General features: G+C 40.0%; 2 protein-coding genes across 2 annotated transcripts; both read right to left on the bottom strand.

Annotated features, from left to right (window-relative positions):
* Positions 1-5606: 5606 nt before the first annotated feature.
* On the bottom strand, positions 5607-8209 carry foxd2 (forkhead box D2). The gene has a single exon (XM_008406983.3). The coding sequence runs from the start codon at positions 7716-7718 to the stop codon at positions 6612-6614; it is 1107 nt and encodes a 368-aa protein (XP_008405205.1). The 5' UTR covers positions 7719-8209; the 3' UTR covers positions 5607-6611.
* Positions 8210-10797: 2588 nt separating this feature from the next.
* foxe3 (forkhead box E3) lies at positions 10798-13466 on the bottom strand. The gene has a single exon (XM_008406981.2). The coding sequence runs from the start codon at positions 12778-12780 to the stop codon at positions 11524-11526; it is 1257 nt and encodes a 418-aa protein (XP_008405203.1). The 5' UTR covers positions 12781-13466; the 3' UTR covers positions 10798-11523.
* Positions 13467-16615: the final 3149 nt, after the last annotated feature.

The raw sequence follows: 16615 nt of genomic DNA, 5'->3' as shown, positions 1-16615 counted from the left end.
TGTATACATTGAAGAATGTGTTTAACATATTTATATTATATTAATATACTTAATTTTAAATAAATTAGATAACCCCCTTATATGATCTCATGATAAGGTTCCTCAGACGACGTTTTTTTCTCTTGGTATTCTGCTTGTGAAAAACCAATCCTCGTCATTTCTTCAGCTTACTTCTTCTTCCATCGACGTTGGTGGCTGCAGAGGAGCTGCTGTGTCAGAGGACTAGAGAGTCTAGGTGCTTGGAGGAACCTGGAGGGCATTGGAGGGGGAGAGTTGTACTGCAAGTGGTTCTGCATGGAGAGCTCAGCCAGGAGAGATGGTAAAGATAGGAATGGACAGCATGGACACATTGTCTAATGGCAGTTCCAGCTGAGAAAACAAAAAAAATACCCACGGACCACTAAAACATGAGGGGGGAAACACATGTGGGTCTGGCAAGAGGTCAGATTCCAAAGCATATCTAATTCAATTTTACAATCTGTAAGAAAACACGCTTCTGCTCTCCAAGTAGTTGGAAACGCATTGTAAAATATGTCAGTTTTTACACCTCATTATGGAGCTATTTTCTTTTTGCATTGCTGGATGGGACGTGACTGTTTTTTTGTCATGAAATTACAATTATTCAGACTAAACACAACAAGATAATAGCTTTTTTTTTTTTTTTTTGCGCAAGAAAATATTTTCCAGTTTATAGCTTATCCACCAAATGATACGTCGGCCATAAATGTTAGCATGGTGGCATATGTACTTGAACTGCATATGAAAAGTGCCACGAGAGGCTGCAGACTTGTGCAAAGCTGCATTCGCTGTCTTGCCGGTGGTCCAGTCTGGCCTGGTAAAGACATTACTGCTGCATTCTGGGAGAAAGGGGAGTCCTATAGACAGCGCTCACTTCTCTAAATAAACATTAGTCTTAAAAAGTTTGGCCCCGCGACCTCGGCGTGATCGCATTTCACCCCTGGATAGTAAACTTCAACTTTATCGCGAGGTTTTCCACTTTTAGAAAACACACTTTTCACGCCGAAGACGATTGGATGTCAACTTAAACAAAGTTTCATTTTCACCTGAGGAGTTAGTAGAGGTTCCACGGCAGAAGTTACGTCTGTCTAAACTTAATCAACATCCGCGGATGTATTCTGCGTGAATTTAAATTTAAATTAATTCTGATTTCATTTTGAATACATAATGATATACGATTATTTATTTTATTTTTGATTTAAAAAATAATAATCCCCTTCAAATGTGTCAGATAAAGTAGTCAGTCCAAATGATTATAGAAGACTTCGCTTTGCAGTCTGTTAACACAGAGCAGTTACTGATCCAATCCATCCGATAAGGAAGTATTGTCATTCTGCATCTTTCTGTTAGATGAAGTTAAAGAAAATGCTTCCAAAGTGCATAAAACCCTTCAAATCCTAAAGTAATAGCCTATATTGGATAAATCGGCTGGAGCTACCTTCAAACTCACATGACCCTTCCCTGCTGGCATCAAAGGTCAAGTAGAAGAAGCCTGCAAAAAGCGCCCGCATCATAGCGCTGATGGTGGTGTGAGAGCGACCTGCAGCAGCTGCGCGCCTCTATCAAAAGCCGCACAGAGGAAAAAGTGCAGCAGTGAAGGCTTCCCCGTAAGCACGAATGGATGGAGGCACCCAACACACAGACCGATGACCAATAGGGAGGGAGGAGAGATAGGCGGGAAAGGGGTTAGCGAGGGGAAATGGTTATGCGCAACAGCCAGCAGGTCCTAATTTAACTGGCTTAGTTTAATTAGATAATGGCACAGTGAGTGAATGTGTAATGTTCCGGGATGTATGGTTCCTCATGGTCAATACACATCTACCCACTTACGCCGACTGACGCATGGGTGTAACATAGCTCTGATGCTAATGTCCCAAGTTTTCCCCATTTGTTTTTGTCTGGTAAATGTGTTCATTATTTTTACATTTGAATTAAGAATTAGCTTAATACTAATCGTGCGTATTTTGCGGGGAAGCGATGGTGTTTTTTTCTTCTTCTTTTTCTTTTTCCTTTTTAGAAAAAAAGTTACTTAATAGTTGAATATTTGGACATTTTAGTTTTCTAGTTTTTATTTATTTATTTATTTATTTATTTATTTATTTATTTATTTTAACTGATGAAATAATTACAAAGCATTACAAAAAATTAAAAAGATAGAAAAAAAACCTGTTCTTTCTATTTGGTCAGACTGTTTCCTATGTTTTTTGTCTGGATGTGTTGTGTCTTTTTCTTATCATGACAAAATGTTGCTGAAGTGAGATGAAATAATAATTTGGCTAATTTCTGTGGACAGATATTTATTCTTCTTTTTTTTTCAGGACTTCAGAAAAGATTTTTTTTTAAACTGGTATTATCATTTTATCCTCAATTTTGGTTCCTTAGTTAAATTATTTATGCTTTTAAGGACGTGTAACATAAATAAAGATGGTTTTTTTTGTTGTTGTTGTTGTTTTTTACAGCCATTGTTGATGTTATTTGTCTTAAAATTCGCTTAAGGTAACTTTGTGAATGCAAACTTATATGCAATATCAACTAACCTCTCAGACCACTAACATTGTCATTGATACCTCCTGAGCCAATAAAGTATGAAAGTTTCTTTGTGCGTGTGCATGTAGCCGCACACGAGCCGGCCCCTGCTCCTTGTTTTCTGCAGCAGGTGTTCCTTTAATGTCTACATTACTATAGGAGCAAGAGAGTGAGGGCAAAGATGGTCCAGAGTTAATATTGTGCTTCCAGAGATGACGGAGAGGTCACTGTCCTCGCTTTATTTACACATTCTAAATTAATTAAGCAGAGGATTCCTCTGCGCGTTGGAAAAACACAGGGCTGAGCAGGGAGACCGGGAGCTGCACTGATTTATAGGGGAGCTGCAGATGCGAAGCCGTGCCGCTCGCCTCTCCTCCAGGCCGGGATAGGTGGGGGGAGAGTCGGGCGGGAGGCCGAACGGACCGTGCCAAGATTGTTCTGTGGTGGTTTTTGTGTGTATGTGTGTGTGTGTGCGCGCCCGCACGCACACACACAAAAAACATTACACAATTTTAGGTTGACCCACTTGTCAACGTACTCCACATGTTGGGAAAGCAACAAATTTCACCATCCGTATTCAAGGAAGAGTGTGCGCGCTAGGTGCTTTAAACACATTCAGGTTAATAAAGAATGATGAATATATATATATATATATATATATATATATATATATATATATATATATATATATATATATATATATATATATATATATATATATATATATATATATATATATATATAACCCTACCCTAACCCTTTTTTTTGGTATTTTAACAGTTAACTAATAAGTCTTTTCTGGGTAAGTCAACCTGTTTTCAGGTTTGATCTTGAAAAGGTAAAGATGCTCAGTTCATGTTCTCAATTCAATCTTCATAATGCTCGACTTTAGAAAGATGTCCAAAATTGAGGACCGTCCTTAAAATGTAAAAATGATTATATTATATTATATTATATTATATTATATTATATTATATTATATTATATTATATTATATTATATTATATTATATTATATTATATTATATTATATTATATTGATTAATTAAATTACCTCTGTGCATTTTAACAACTTTGCAAAGAAAAAAAAAACATCGACAGGGCACCAACATCAGCATGGATTGGCTTAATGTTATGGATTAAATGTAACCTTTAGAACGCATTGATGATAATAATAATAATAATAATAATAATAATAATAATAATAATAATAATAATAATAATAGGTATTTGTGTTATTATTTTTTTCTTTTAAAGATCCTTTGAATTTGTAAAATAGCGAAGTAAGAGCTAAATCTCGTTGACGTCTCTAAATAAATTTCAGCGGCTCAAATCGCGGGTGTAGCGCCCAATTTGCGCATATGGAAGCAGTTAGAAAAAAGATGGGAATTGCCTTGAAATTTATAAACGTGTTTATAGTGACTGTTGAGTCATTTGGCTGTCACTTCACATATCACTCAGTTCTTTTTTTAAAAGAGAAAAAAAATGAGTAATGTCTTTGCGGTACCTAAATCAGGATGCACTCTGGTGCTGATGCTGGTGTGGGTGGTCCTCGGGTGACAACGGCGTGGAAAACACGATATTTATGACGATTTCATCAACAGATAATGCCCCGCTCGCATGTATGCGGAACATTAAAAGGGCGGATGAGTGTGACCCGGCTGCGCCTGATGGGTAACCAGCGAGTTTCCGATCTGGACTCTTGTCTGTGTGCATTTGAGCAGAAAATCAAGTGAGCTCACTGTCAAACTGTCTGTTTCAAATGTGTGCCACGGTTTGAACTCTTTTGGTGGTTGATCCGTAGTGTGTGCATCTGCTCCAGCCTGTGTTGCAATTTTCTTTTTAATTTTTTTATTTATTTCTTTTTTTTTTTTTTTGGCCTCCTTTTCCTTCTTTAAATGTTTAACCACCCCCTACAAGCTCTTGATGTGGATCTTAATGGTCTGATGCGGTGCGTAATGACTCCCCATGCAGAGGAAAAACTTCAATAGTCTGCTAATGTTTTTTCCAGGCCATTTACTTTGCAAATTGTACATGGAGAACATCCATTAACGGAGCATGGGCAGGAGAGGCGCTAATCAAAATGATTCCCTCAAATCCGTTCTCGACTTTCATCGGTTTCACTCAGTTCCACTAACGAGCTCAAGAGAAGCAGAAAAGAAACAAAAGGCCCGGGTCCGGATAAAGAAAGTGGTCATGTGTTGGTTTTCGTTTCAAAGACCCCTTCATCCACCATAATCATCTGTCAAAACACCCGCAAACTAATTCAGCCATTTGCGCACAGATTTCCTAAATAATGGGGAGGGTCTTTGCGCCTCCCCTCTGTATGGAAACATGTGGTCCAACAAGTTTGAAAAAGACCAATAGGCCTGTTTGTCTGTTGCAGGACGAGTCCCACTGCTTCTTTTTTTATATGACAACACGGATGGCATGAAAGCGGAGCAAAACCGAGGGCCTTTTGAGAAGATTGCTTTTCAGAGCCTATGTGTGTGTGGCTGGACCGCTCGCTGTGTGCACATTCAGTCCCCTGGGCCAGGGGTCCACGCTGACAACATCAACAAACGAGCAAAAAAAAAAAAAAAAAAGCTGCATTATTGTGGATTAGAGAACCCGATGAAAAATGCTGTTACAAATTAGCAACGAAAGCCCCCCAAAGACCGTGGGGATATCCTTGTTCACTTTCAATTACAGAGTGCCGAGGCTCGCTATAGCGTCCCCCCCCAACCCCCCCTTCCCCACACACACACACCCCTCCGCCCCATTCATTTTGGGGGAGCCTTTGTGAGTCGCTGGTCCTTTTTTACAAACGAGTAACAGCCACACAAGAGGAATATACTTGCCCACTGTTGCGTGATATTCCCCAATTTTGTGCACATCAACACGTGGAAACATATAAAGGGGAATTATGTGTCTTTTTTCATACCCAGACATCAATTTAGTGCAAGCTACAGCTTCTAATGTTGTTGTTAACACATTAATAATTTCCTTCCACTAACATTAAGCGGCAGTTTTTTTTTGGGGGGGGGAAATCCCTAACAACATTCGCAAAAAAAAACAAAAAAAAACGTGAAAGAATCTGGGTCGTGAACGTAATTTCAAATAAACCCCAGAGTTTGGAACCTCTTCAAAGAATTTTCACTTGAAGAAAAAAAAATTCTAAAGAAAAGTAGGCAAATTTAAGACAAGTTTTGCGTGCTCTAGTTTGCGCTTCAAGATTTTTTTTAAACCATTTCTTGTCATTTTGAATGCAGAAAACCTAAAGTAAAAACAAAAAAAAGGAGTTTTTCGTTTCTTAAACTCACATTTATTATTCTTGTCATTACAACAAAAAAAGAACTGACCTATGAACATTTATGTGCTCAGCTATTGGCAACACAAGACAAATGTTTCACAGATTCAACTGTAAATATAGGGAGGAACGAACAATTAAAAAAAAAAAAAGGCTGAGAGAGTCAATCACGCAACCTAGATGTATCCACTGACAACAGGAAACGATATTGCCACAAATTCACCATGTAAAAGGGGGACTATGGGAGATTGGAGTGATTTTTCTATGTAAAGTCAGAAACCCCCCTTTCGTCTTCATGTGCTTTCTAAGTAAAAACCTGAGATTGCCGTCTTTCGTCTATATCAACAACAATAGTGCCAACTATCTTACAATAAACACAATATAAATCATAATTAAATTCTCAGTTATATTTATTTTTTAAAAAATGGAAATAAGCCCCACTGATCGTTGGTGACAACTTTAACTTATGTTAAAATATCAGTTTTTAATATTATTATTATTTTAAATCCCATCACCTTCTGAATGAGGACCGCAGACTGGACTTGCAGGCCTGCATTGTGTTTGTTTTTATGATCTTTCATAAGTTGTCTGCCTCTCAGTGTTATGCACATATATTTACATCGCATAAATAAAGTCTCCTCTCACATTGTTAGGAAACCGAGAGAGCTCGAAACAAACTCTCTCTCTCTTTCTTTCTTTCTTTCTGCAGCAAAAATGTTCATCCTACCTTCACATAGGACGACGTCACAATTATTATTTCTTATTCACTTTTTCAGTCTTTAGAAAGGGCAAGTGTTCAAGTTGGAGGTCTTGGTGGGAAAAGTCTGACTCGGTGGGCTTGCTTGGAATAGGCCCTCCTGGGAAATGTTCAGGTGGCTGGAAGCGGAGGCCAGCGCCGGGGTGAGCATGGCCAGGATCTGAGCCTGGCTGCTGCTCTGCGCGCTGTAGGAAGAGCCGCTGGAGTTGGCCGCTCCTATGATGTTGTCAATGGAGAAGGAGGGCCGACTCGTTGTGGAGCCGGAGTCCGTCTTGAGAGGCGGCAGGGACGGGCTGAGCTGCGGGTAAAAGGGCTTCCTCAGGTCGGTCCCTAGAAGGGAGGGCAAGTGATGCGGCGCGGGGAATATGGATGCAGGTGAAGGCAAGGTGCAGGGGGCGTTGGGGAAGGGGAAAGATCCGCCGGTGTGGTGCGGATGGAAAGGATTGTGGGCTGCGTGAAAGTTCTGAAGCTGGAGTCCGTAGTTGTATCCATACGGCCCGTATCCGAACCCTGGCAGAAAGCCGCCGGAGTCCCTGAGGATTTCGTTACTTTGGTGTCTCTTGAAGCGCTTCCTCCTGCGCAAGAAGCTCCCGTTGTCGAACATGTCTGCGGAGTCCGGGTCCAGGGTCCAGTAGTTGCCCTTTCCCGGGTTACCTGGCTCCCGTGGGATTTTCACAAAGCAGTCGTTCAGGGAAAGATTGTGGCGTATGGAGTTCTGCCACGCAGGGAATTTTTCCCGGTAGTAAGGGAATCTGTTGCTGATGAACTCGCAGATCTCGCTGAGCGTGAGGCGTTTCTTGGGACTCTGCAGGATGGCCATTGTGATCAGAGCGATGTACGAGTAAGGGGGTTTCACAAGTGCACTTTTTCGGGGTTTGTCCCCAATCAAGGTCCCAGACTCCGCGCCGGATCCCAGAGGCTCTGACGGGCAGTCGGAGCTGCTGAGCCCCGGAGATGAACCTCTCTCCGCCGCGCTCTGGGAGTAATTATCGTCCGAGTCATTGTCCAAGTTGAACTCGTGGTGAATGTATTTCCCGTCTTTCCCGACGGATATGTCCCCTCCGACCACATCAATGTCTACATCTTCGGACAATGCAGAGCTGTCGGACATATCCGTCCCTAAAGTCATCCTTGGAGACGCAACTTCTCTTCCCCCGTCTGTCCCAGATTTCTTCTTTCTTCTGGTAAGGCTGAAGTGCGAGAGCGCGCACACACCCTCCCTTTTTCCCCCTCACAAAAAGGTATTATTGTGGACACTTTATCTCCAGCGAGTCAATGCACACATAGCTACAAGAGGTAAGAGACACAGAAATCTTATTGACCTGCGAATCGGGAGATTGCTTTTGCATCCGAGGGTGGTTTCATTGAAAAAAAAAAAAAAAAAAAATTCTGATGCACTCGCGTAAAAAAAGTCAGCCAAAGAAACAGTCAATGTCTTCCACCAATAGCTGGCAGAGTTTTTTTTTTTGTTTGTTTGTTTGTTTGTTTCTTCAGATGCGATGGTTTCCAGTCAAAACGCTACTTTTGGGTATCCGAATGTCTTTCCAAAAGAGATTTTACGCACGGGTTGGGAGAGGTATCCAGTCGGACTGTCACACTATCCTCCTTAGCTTTCAAATGGTATTTATAGGAGCACGCTGATCACGTGATCTTTGAGTCACAGTTACCAGGAACTGAACAGACTTTTTTTTTTCTTCTAAAAAGTAATATTTGTATGTGTATCTTACATTAATCAATATTTCATTTTTACCATTCAAACAGTAAAAAAAAAAAAAGAAAGAAAGAAACTGAACACGCCACCCAAAAATCGTAAAATTACTGTCTCCTCATTGTGGGTCATATATACACTTGTAAAACTCTAAAACTTAAGTGGAGTGATTTCAGTTAAAATAATGTGAGTTAACGAAAAAAGACTGAAGACTTACAGGAATATGTACACCGTACTGACACCGAACAATATCCGACGTTGCTGATTTAATCTGTTTTTAATAGAGTTAATCACAACCAAATTAAACTAATTTAAATAGATTCATTCTATTCGTAAATTTGTATATTTCTTTGCAGAGAAAAATAGAAAGTATTATTATTATTATTATTATTATTATTATTATTATTATTATTATTATTATTATTATTATTATTATTATTATTATCTAATTTTCCTAAAAAAGAAAAAGAAAGAAAGAAAAATAACGATATTTTCCATACTTGGTCAATGCGTCTTGTCTATGTTTTTCCCCCCTTTATACGTTTATAACTTACTGAAAACGCTTGCTGTAAATAATTACATGCATGTGAATTGTTGCTGTATTGTTTTACCTTTATTAATAACAGAAATGAGTTTTTCCCTTCTTAGATAAAGTAAATAAAAAATTAACTATATACATAATATTAATGATTTTATACAAACAATTCTTATCATTAATATTATTTCAAAAACAGACGTGCATCGCCATGTATACTGACTCCTGCTTGGATATCTTGGTGAAATATCCAAGTCGCTTTTTTTTTCTGTCTCCTTGTCAACAAGGCAGACAATCATCCATGTGCATGAGCTGTAGAAGGACAAATGGGATATTATAGACACTGCAACATGCTCCGAGTTTTTTTTTTTTTTTCTCATCGGGAATGAAACGTCAGCAGATGATAATACAATATTTGCGGGTTCCTCTCGTTCGTTAGACTGAGTTGTTATCCGTCATGCTTCCATTCAGGCTCATCTGGCAGCACAAGATTAACACGTTCTATGTGTAAGAGTTTTTACATATAAACTGCCCTCTTCTTTTCATTGTTTCTGGATATCATTCGCTTGTTTATCTTTTTTGTTGTCTTTTTGTCTGAAGAATATTTTCGAGTTCAATTGAGATACCGGAGATACTATTTCAGTGTGTTGTTGTCATGACTGACTGTTAAAAGTCTGAAAACTGACATTGTAGGGTTCACTTTTTTTTTTCCTGAAATGTTAGTTATTACTACTTTTTTTTTTCTTTCTCTATTTTTTGGGGGTTTGTTTCCATGCATATAAATAAGTCATTTGTTTGTTTCAAAATTTTTGTTATAAAATATCGATACTGACTATAATGTGTTTTGCTCTCGGTAACTGGAATAGTTGACACAACCTCGATATTTAGACTTGTCAAATATCACTAAAAATCCACCTGTGGCTCTACAGTTTAATTTCTAGAGGGAAAGGATTAAAACAAATATTTACTTACGTGTATTTGATTAAAATATTTGAAAACTGATTTTTCAGAAATGTGGATGTTCGTAAAGTTACCCAGTAGCGCTCCGAATGGGATTGCTGTAGTTTGTGGTGTTTAAGCGCCACCTGCTGGTGTGCTCAAAGCAAAAACTCAATTGGATAAATTGGCTTCTCTGTCTTTTACGATTTCGATCCCAAAACAGAGATAAAAAAAAAATAAAATCCACAACTTCCAGTCAAATTTCTGAAGCTTTTATGTTTTTCTAAATAGTTGTGCAACCTTTAATAGAATGCAAGCTAAACTTTGGCCAAAGAATAAAAAGAAAACTATATATTTGAGGAAATGAGGATTCAGTATCCAACTGCAAAACAAAAAAACAGCAGGCTACACATAAACTACACAAAATGTTAAACATGGGTAAGCCTCGATTAGTGAATTAAATTTATTCGCTTATTTATTCTCCATTTTTATTTTTCTTGCTGCACCACGTTTGAGCACCCGCCCTTATATATTTCAAAGCAAAATACCCCATCCGCCTCCTCCATCCCCGCGTCCCTTCCGGATGTTGACCTCTGGCGGCACATTTTTTGCTTACAACAAGCCAACACTTTCACTGAAAGATTTTTTTTTTCTGACAATATATCTGTGCTCTATATCTGTTGGGGAGCAATAACTCCCTGAGAAAAAAGTAAGACGACCCAGTGAACATCTTATGGTTGCTGCCATCTCGAGGCTAAAATGTGTAAATTGCTCAAGTTGTGTATGGGAATTATTATTATTATTATTATTATTATTATTATTATTATTATTATTATTATTATTATTATTATTATTATTATTATCGGACTAAAATACAAAAAAAAAGTTGAATCAGACATAAACTATGTCTTGTGGCTGGTTGCATATTATTTCCATATTATTACCATAAATTATGGTCATTTATGACGCGCATAAATGACCATTGCCAGAATCTTTTGCCTTGTAATCTGTTTAACATTATGTTGTTGTTTTCAGTTGTACTACATTTTTTTTCTAACTTTTCCCATATTTTATTATTTTTATTAGTATTATTACTTTAGAGGGCGGGGAGCTGGACGGGAGAGAAAATGTTTCAAGGATACACTGAGTTGATGAGTGAACTTTAACCAGCTAAAAATTCTTTTTGAAACATTTTTAAAACTTTATGTCTCAGCTACATTTAACAGACCATGTTGAAACTGGTCAGATATTAGCTTTTTTATTTATTTGTTTATTTTTATTATCATCGTTATTCATTCACCATCTTGTTCAGAGTCAGTGTGGGCATTTGAAATAGTGATTGTTTCAGCAAGTTCCTGACTAACATGCCACAAAAAGCAAAATAAAAATAAACCCTAAGCAAAAGAGGGACACATTTAATTCATTAACAAGAAGAAATTATTTATTTCCAGAGGCATGGTGGCCAGCAAAATATCACACTTTTTTTCATCTTAAAATCTTGAGCTACATCAAACACTTTACACATACAGAACAGAAGGAAACATTTAATCAAACAAACTGAAACGTGAATTATGAAGAATGTGAAGCAATCTATAACTTTTCAATGTAAAGATGGAATGTTCCAAACGAATATAGATGGCTTTGTACCTCTTTAAATATGAACGTGTTAAATTCCTTCCACAATGGAACAAACATGGCATTTATTACGCGTATGGTCATTGCAAATATTATTTGAACTAAAAGCATATTGTCTCACATGTACCTCTCTAATCCTGTTGTAAAGTTGCCCTGTCTCATGTAGCTGTTGTTGTAGGAGTTCATGGGGTTCGGGAGGCCCAGTAGTGGCTCCGTGTGCTCTGCGCAGGAGCCGTGGCGCAGCGCCGGTAGCGACAGTCTGTTACTCGAACAGTACACCTGAGAGCCGCCGGGGGAGAACCCGGCCTGGCTCATCGAGGGCAGGTTCGGAGGAGAGGCAGAGGCAGCGGAGTATGGGTACCCTGTTGCCAGATTGGAGGTCAGGTTTCCGCTGTTTCTGCCCAGCATGGTCGCTGCAGGGTTCACAGTCTGGCTCTGGAAACACGCTGACGGGTCGGTGCTGGTTACAGAGCAGCTGGAGGTCATGGAGCCCAGGTCACCGCCGCTCAGACCCAGCGCCTGGGTGCTGAGCTCCCCGACCGGGCCGCCCTGCACCACAGTCTGCTGGCTAATAATGTTGTCGATGCTGAACATGCGCGGCTGCCCCTGGCATACCCCCGAGGGGGTCTGGTAGTGATGCATCATGGCTGGATGCGGGGATGTGGCTGTCAACTGGGAACCATAGCCTGACCCGATCCCGGCGTACAGCGTGTTGGGGTAGGACGGCCTCCCCATGGTGGCTGGTGTAAAGGCGCTGGAGCTCTGCATGTAACCCGGATAGGTACTCACATCTGTGCGCTTGAACCTTTTCCTTCTTCTTAAAAAGCTGCCGTTGTCAAACATGTCCTCTGCTGCTGGATCCAGAGTCCAATAGTTGCCTTTGCCCGGCCTGCCAGGCTCCCTGGGGATCTTCACAAAGCAGTCGTTGAGGGTCAGATTGTGGCGGATGGAGTTCTGCCACTTCTTGGAGTTCTCCCTATAGAACGGAAACCGCTCCATGATGAACTTATAAATGCCCCCAAGGGTGAGCTTCCTCTCGGTGGAGTTGGCAATGGCCATGGCGATGAGAGCGATGTAGCTGTAGGGAGGTTTCCCTCTCTGGACGGGCCTCTTCCTGCGGCGGCTGCCTGTGGGTAGGTGCTCCTCTGTGTGGCCCACTGCGTCTCCGTCCTCCGCGCTGGGGCTGCTCCCATGGGGCTCAGACTTGATAAGAATGTTGTCCTTATGCCGGGCCTGCAGCATCAGTGGCGGGGGAGGCAGCGGCGAGTCCAAGCTCACATTTGGAGACATGACATCGGGGCTTGCCTCTGCAGGCGATGGCTCTGCGGTCATGTTGCACATGCCAGAGAAGTAAGAATAATTTGCCAGAGTCATAAAAAAAAAGAACAAATGGGAGAACCCTCTTTGTGTCGAAACGATCAGATGGGGAATATTCCCTTGGATACGCTCAAGGAGGTGCGTATTTTAAGACAGAGAGTCTCCTTTCTGTTACCAAAGCGAGCCCTCACGCTGCTGTTTGGGATGGTGTGTGTCAGTACAGGTGAGAGAAAGGCGTTGACAGTTTTATGAGACTGGGCAGGAGTGACGCCACTGGGTCCACACAGTGACGACTGATGAAAGAGGACTCACAACCCACCCACCAAAAAAAAATTGGCTTTATCTCTCTAAGTAGTAGATTCGACTGATTTGAGCAGCCGGTCTTTATTAATTAATTTGCCTGAATTAAAAAAATAAAAAAAAACAGTCCTCAAATAAAAAAAAGAAAAAAGGCATAGCTCTGTAAAACTGTTTTGCAGAATATGCTTATTTAACTGGAATTATGTAAAAAAAAAACAAAAAAAAACAGATCAACTTATTGAATGTAAAGAACAACCCACCAGGTCTGTGGTTAAGAAAGTCTCAATAATTTAGGTTTGAATCCAGCTTTAGCTTAATGAGGCCTTTCAAAGTGAAACTTGCAAACTAAGGTTAACCCTGAGGCGGTTGTTGCCTATCAATACGTTGTCAGGCGACATGTTTAAAGGTAAGCACATATTTTGAAGGTTTCATCACTATTTTTGTGTCATTTGTGTGTTGTATAAGATTTAAAGATTCAATGAAGATTTTATGAAAAAAAACATCAGCTATTTATTTTTAGTTGGGCGTAGTTGACTTTTACCTGAATTTTGCAGGATAAATAAATATAGAAATTGTTTTTAAATAATTTATACTCTCCTAATCTTTTTTTTTTTTACATCACAAAATGCCAGTTTTAAACAGGGTGTGTGCAATTTTGAGATTTATTGAACACGTTAATAATTAGCTGCAGACACAAGCATCACTGGCGAGCCCTTCTTCTGTGTCTGTAACTCCGCCGTTCTTTGGCCTTTCACTGACTTGCTGTCTGTATGTTTAGGGCAGAAGCAACATTCACAGAGCCGCACCAGGCTACTCCAAAATCTGCAGCCTATCCAGCAATTGAAAAATAATAACAACCCCCTGAAAACAAGCAATTGAGCTATCCAAGCTTTTGAGAAAGGAAAGAAAAATATCCCTACATTTCATTTTCGTTTTTGGAGAGCGATAATCAAACAACCCAGTTGGGAGATGAGGAGACATGTTGTCTTTTGGATTTTGAAGTAAAAACAGTGTTGTGCACACAGTTGGTAGTCAGACAACACCCTTTAATCACTTTGGAAGCCACAGTCTTTCTTTATGATTATTTAGGCAAACAAAGAAGGTGTTTGAAATGCTTTCAGCAGCGTTGTGAGATCTGCAACTCGGAGTGCAAAGACAGAGCACAACAAGGTAGGGTCACAATTAAACAAACTATTTTATTAAATTGATTTCAGTAAGTGAGGATTTTAATGACCAAGGACTGGAAAAAAAACTCTGGAGGGTACACTTGAGACACCAACTAGATAGAGACACCAAACATCTTCTGAAAAATCCCCAATTATCAAATCAAATGGTAAACTTTAAATCTCCAACGTCTGTACACCAAATGAGATATCTTCTGAAGAACTGTATTTGAAATACAGTGAGCAACAAGCTGAATGTGGGTAATTTGTTACATGCGGTATGACGTGGGAAAGTATTCATACCTGTTGAACTCTTTCACAGTTTACCCAACTGGAAACACGTTGTATTTAGAAAACGGTTGTTTCAGACACCCTTAATGAAATTTGGGGCAGCCAACATTCACCCAAATTTTAAACAGAGTCCACCTGTGTGTCAGAATTTAGAAGACCCCAGAATTGTGTTAGAGAACATCAGTGAACAAAACAGCCCCATGAAGACAAAGGAACACAGCGAACGGGGTCAGGGGGCGAGTTAAGGAGACGTTTAAAGCAGATTTAGGTTATTCAGGATTTTTTTTCCCGAGAAGGAAAACATCACAGCATCGTCCGCAGGAAATGGAAAGAGTATAGCAAAACTCCAAGCCAATCAAGACATAGCCGCTCACATGAACTGACAGGATGTTAAAGAAGAGCAGAAAACCTGGAAGTAACTAGAAAAAAACTTGATATTGAAGAGAGAGGTTCACCTTCCAGCAGGATGACACAAAACAAAGAGATAGAGCATGATGGTTGATGGATGGGATGAGATCAAGACAAATTTATGTGTTAAACACACACACACACGCACGCACACGCACACACACACACACACACGCACACACGCACACACACACACACACACACACACACACACACACACACACACACACACACACACACTTTGAATCTTTTGGTTGATTCAATGTTTTTTATTGAAATGTAAAAAAAAAAGACAAAAAGTCTAAAGGGTGTGATTCTCCTTTACGTAGTTCTTCATTTGATTCTCATGTTGGCTTATCTTCCACTTAAGTTGATTTTAAAGAAAGTTGTCCACAAGTTTTATAGCAATGATGTTCCTCTTGAACAATCCTGCTGCAAATAAAAGTTGATCATAGACAAAGAAAAGATATTAATCATCACCTCCTACAGTTCTGGCAGACGTCTGTTTAACCACAACCCATCCTCTACCAACACGCAGAAGCTGGCAGCCCCATCCCACAGATAACGGGAACCCCCCCCCCCTTCTCACCACACTGCAGCTCAGACATAACTAAGCCCAGCTAGCTACTCACAGCCAGTGGCTAACAGCTTCAGACAGGCGTGGGAGCAGGGATGTATCTAGGCGGGATCTGCCCCCAGAGCTGCCAGGTCAGGCAGGACAAACAGGGGCTCAGGCCAGGAAACGAGGACCCCTGCCTCAGGGTCTGCGGCCTCTTGTTAATCCCCTCCTGAACCGCCCCGCCACCCCAGCACTGACTCCATACACCTTTCAGGACAATTTTGTTTCTCCGTCCCATAAATGGAACAAACACTCTGCTGTAGCTATTCAGATAGTGATAGTTCCATTACTTTTCACATTGCAGACTGACAAATTCTGCATCAGAATGTTCTTCTGACAACAAAGTAGATGTTTTTATAGAATGAAAATTGCTGTTTTCCTACGGGGTAAATAAGGAAGCGAATTATGGACGACACCATTTCTAGCCCTACAATCCATTTGCCAGATTCTTTAATGACATATTTGTATTTGTAAAAGCCGTAGTAATACTCCTATAATTAATTACTTTTTAAGTTTCTGAAAGCATCAAGCTGAATGTAGAGAATGTAAAATTTGTCATTTCTAAAATTAGTTTTGTCTTTACAAAACCTTTCTGGAGATGTCCATGAGTGTCTGGAGAATCTCGCATTGTAATTTGTAGATCACAGAATGATGTAAAATCTGCTTATTTGTTGACAAGCAGATGAGCCCATTCAATTATTTTTAATCAAAAGCAAATGTCACCTACGGCCCAAGTTGTGCGGATCTGCCCCCAGAATTTAGAGATATTCAGTCTTTCAGACTTTCAGTCATGTTCTGTGCCATGTGGTGTTTTTGCTTCCTCACACTTCTTCCTTCTGATTCTCAATCTTTTCAGCCACTCATGTTTGTTGTTGTCACCTCAAACTTGCAGTGTGTCCTTTCATGCGCAGCTTTCTCAAAAATGTGTTGCTTCAATCAAATTTAAAAAAGGAAGCAAAAATTCTGAAACCGTTTTTGAGGATTGTTTTGGAAGCGGTACTATATTTATTACCTTAAGCCTGTTCTATCATCATACTTGTAAACATGGTTTAGCTAAACAATGCACAGACTTTAAGTGGAATCATCTGCTTTGGTCACAGACTAAGAGTTG

The sequence above is a fragment of the Poecilia reticulata genome, chromosome 4, assembly GCF_904066995.2.
Source record: "Poecilia reticulata chromosome 4, P_reticulata-male-v2, whole genome shotgun sequence".
Lineage (NCBI taxonomy): Eukaryota > Metazoa > Chordata > Actinopteri > Cyprinodontiformes > Poeciliidae > Poecilia > Poecilia reticulata.
This window is presented reverse-complemented; position numbering and strand designations above follow the sequence as displayed.

Excerpts from the sequence above, each read along its gene's own strand:
- foxd2 (XM_008406983.3), bottom strand. The coding sequence starts at position 7,718 with ATGACTTTAGGGACGGATATGTCCGACAGCTCTGCATTGTCCGAAGAT.
- foxe3 (XM_008406981.2), bottom strand. The coding sequence starts at position 12,780 with ATGACTCTGGCAAATTATTCTTACTTCTCTGGCATGTGCAACATGACC.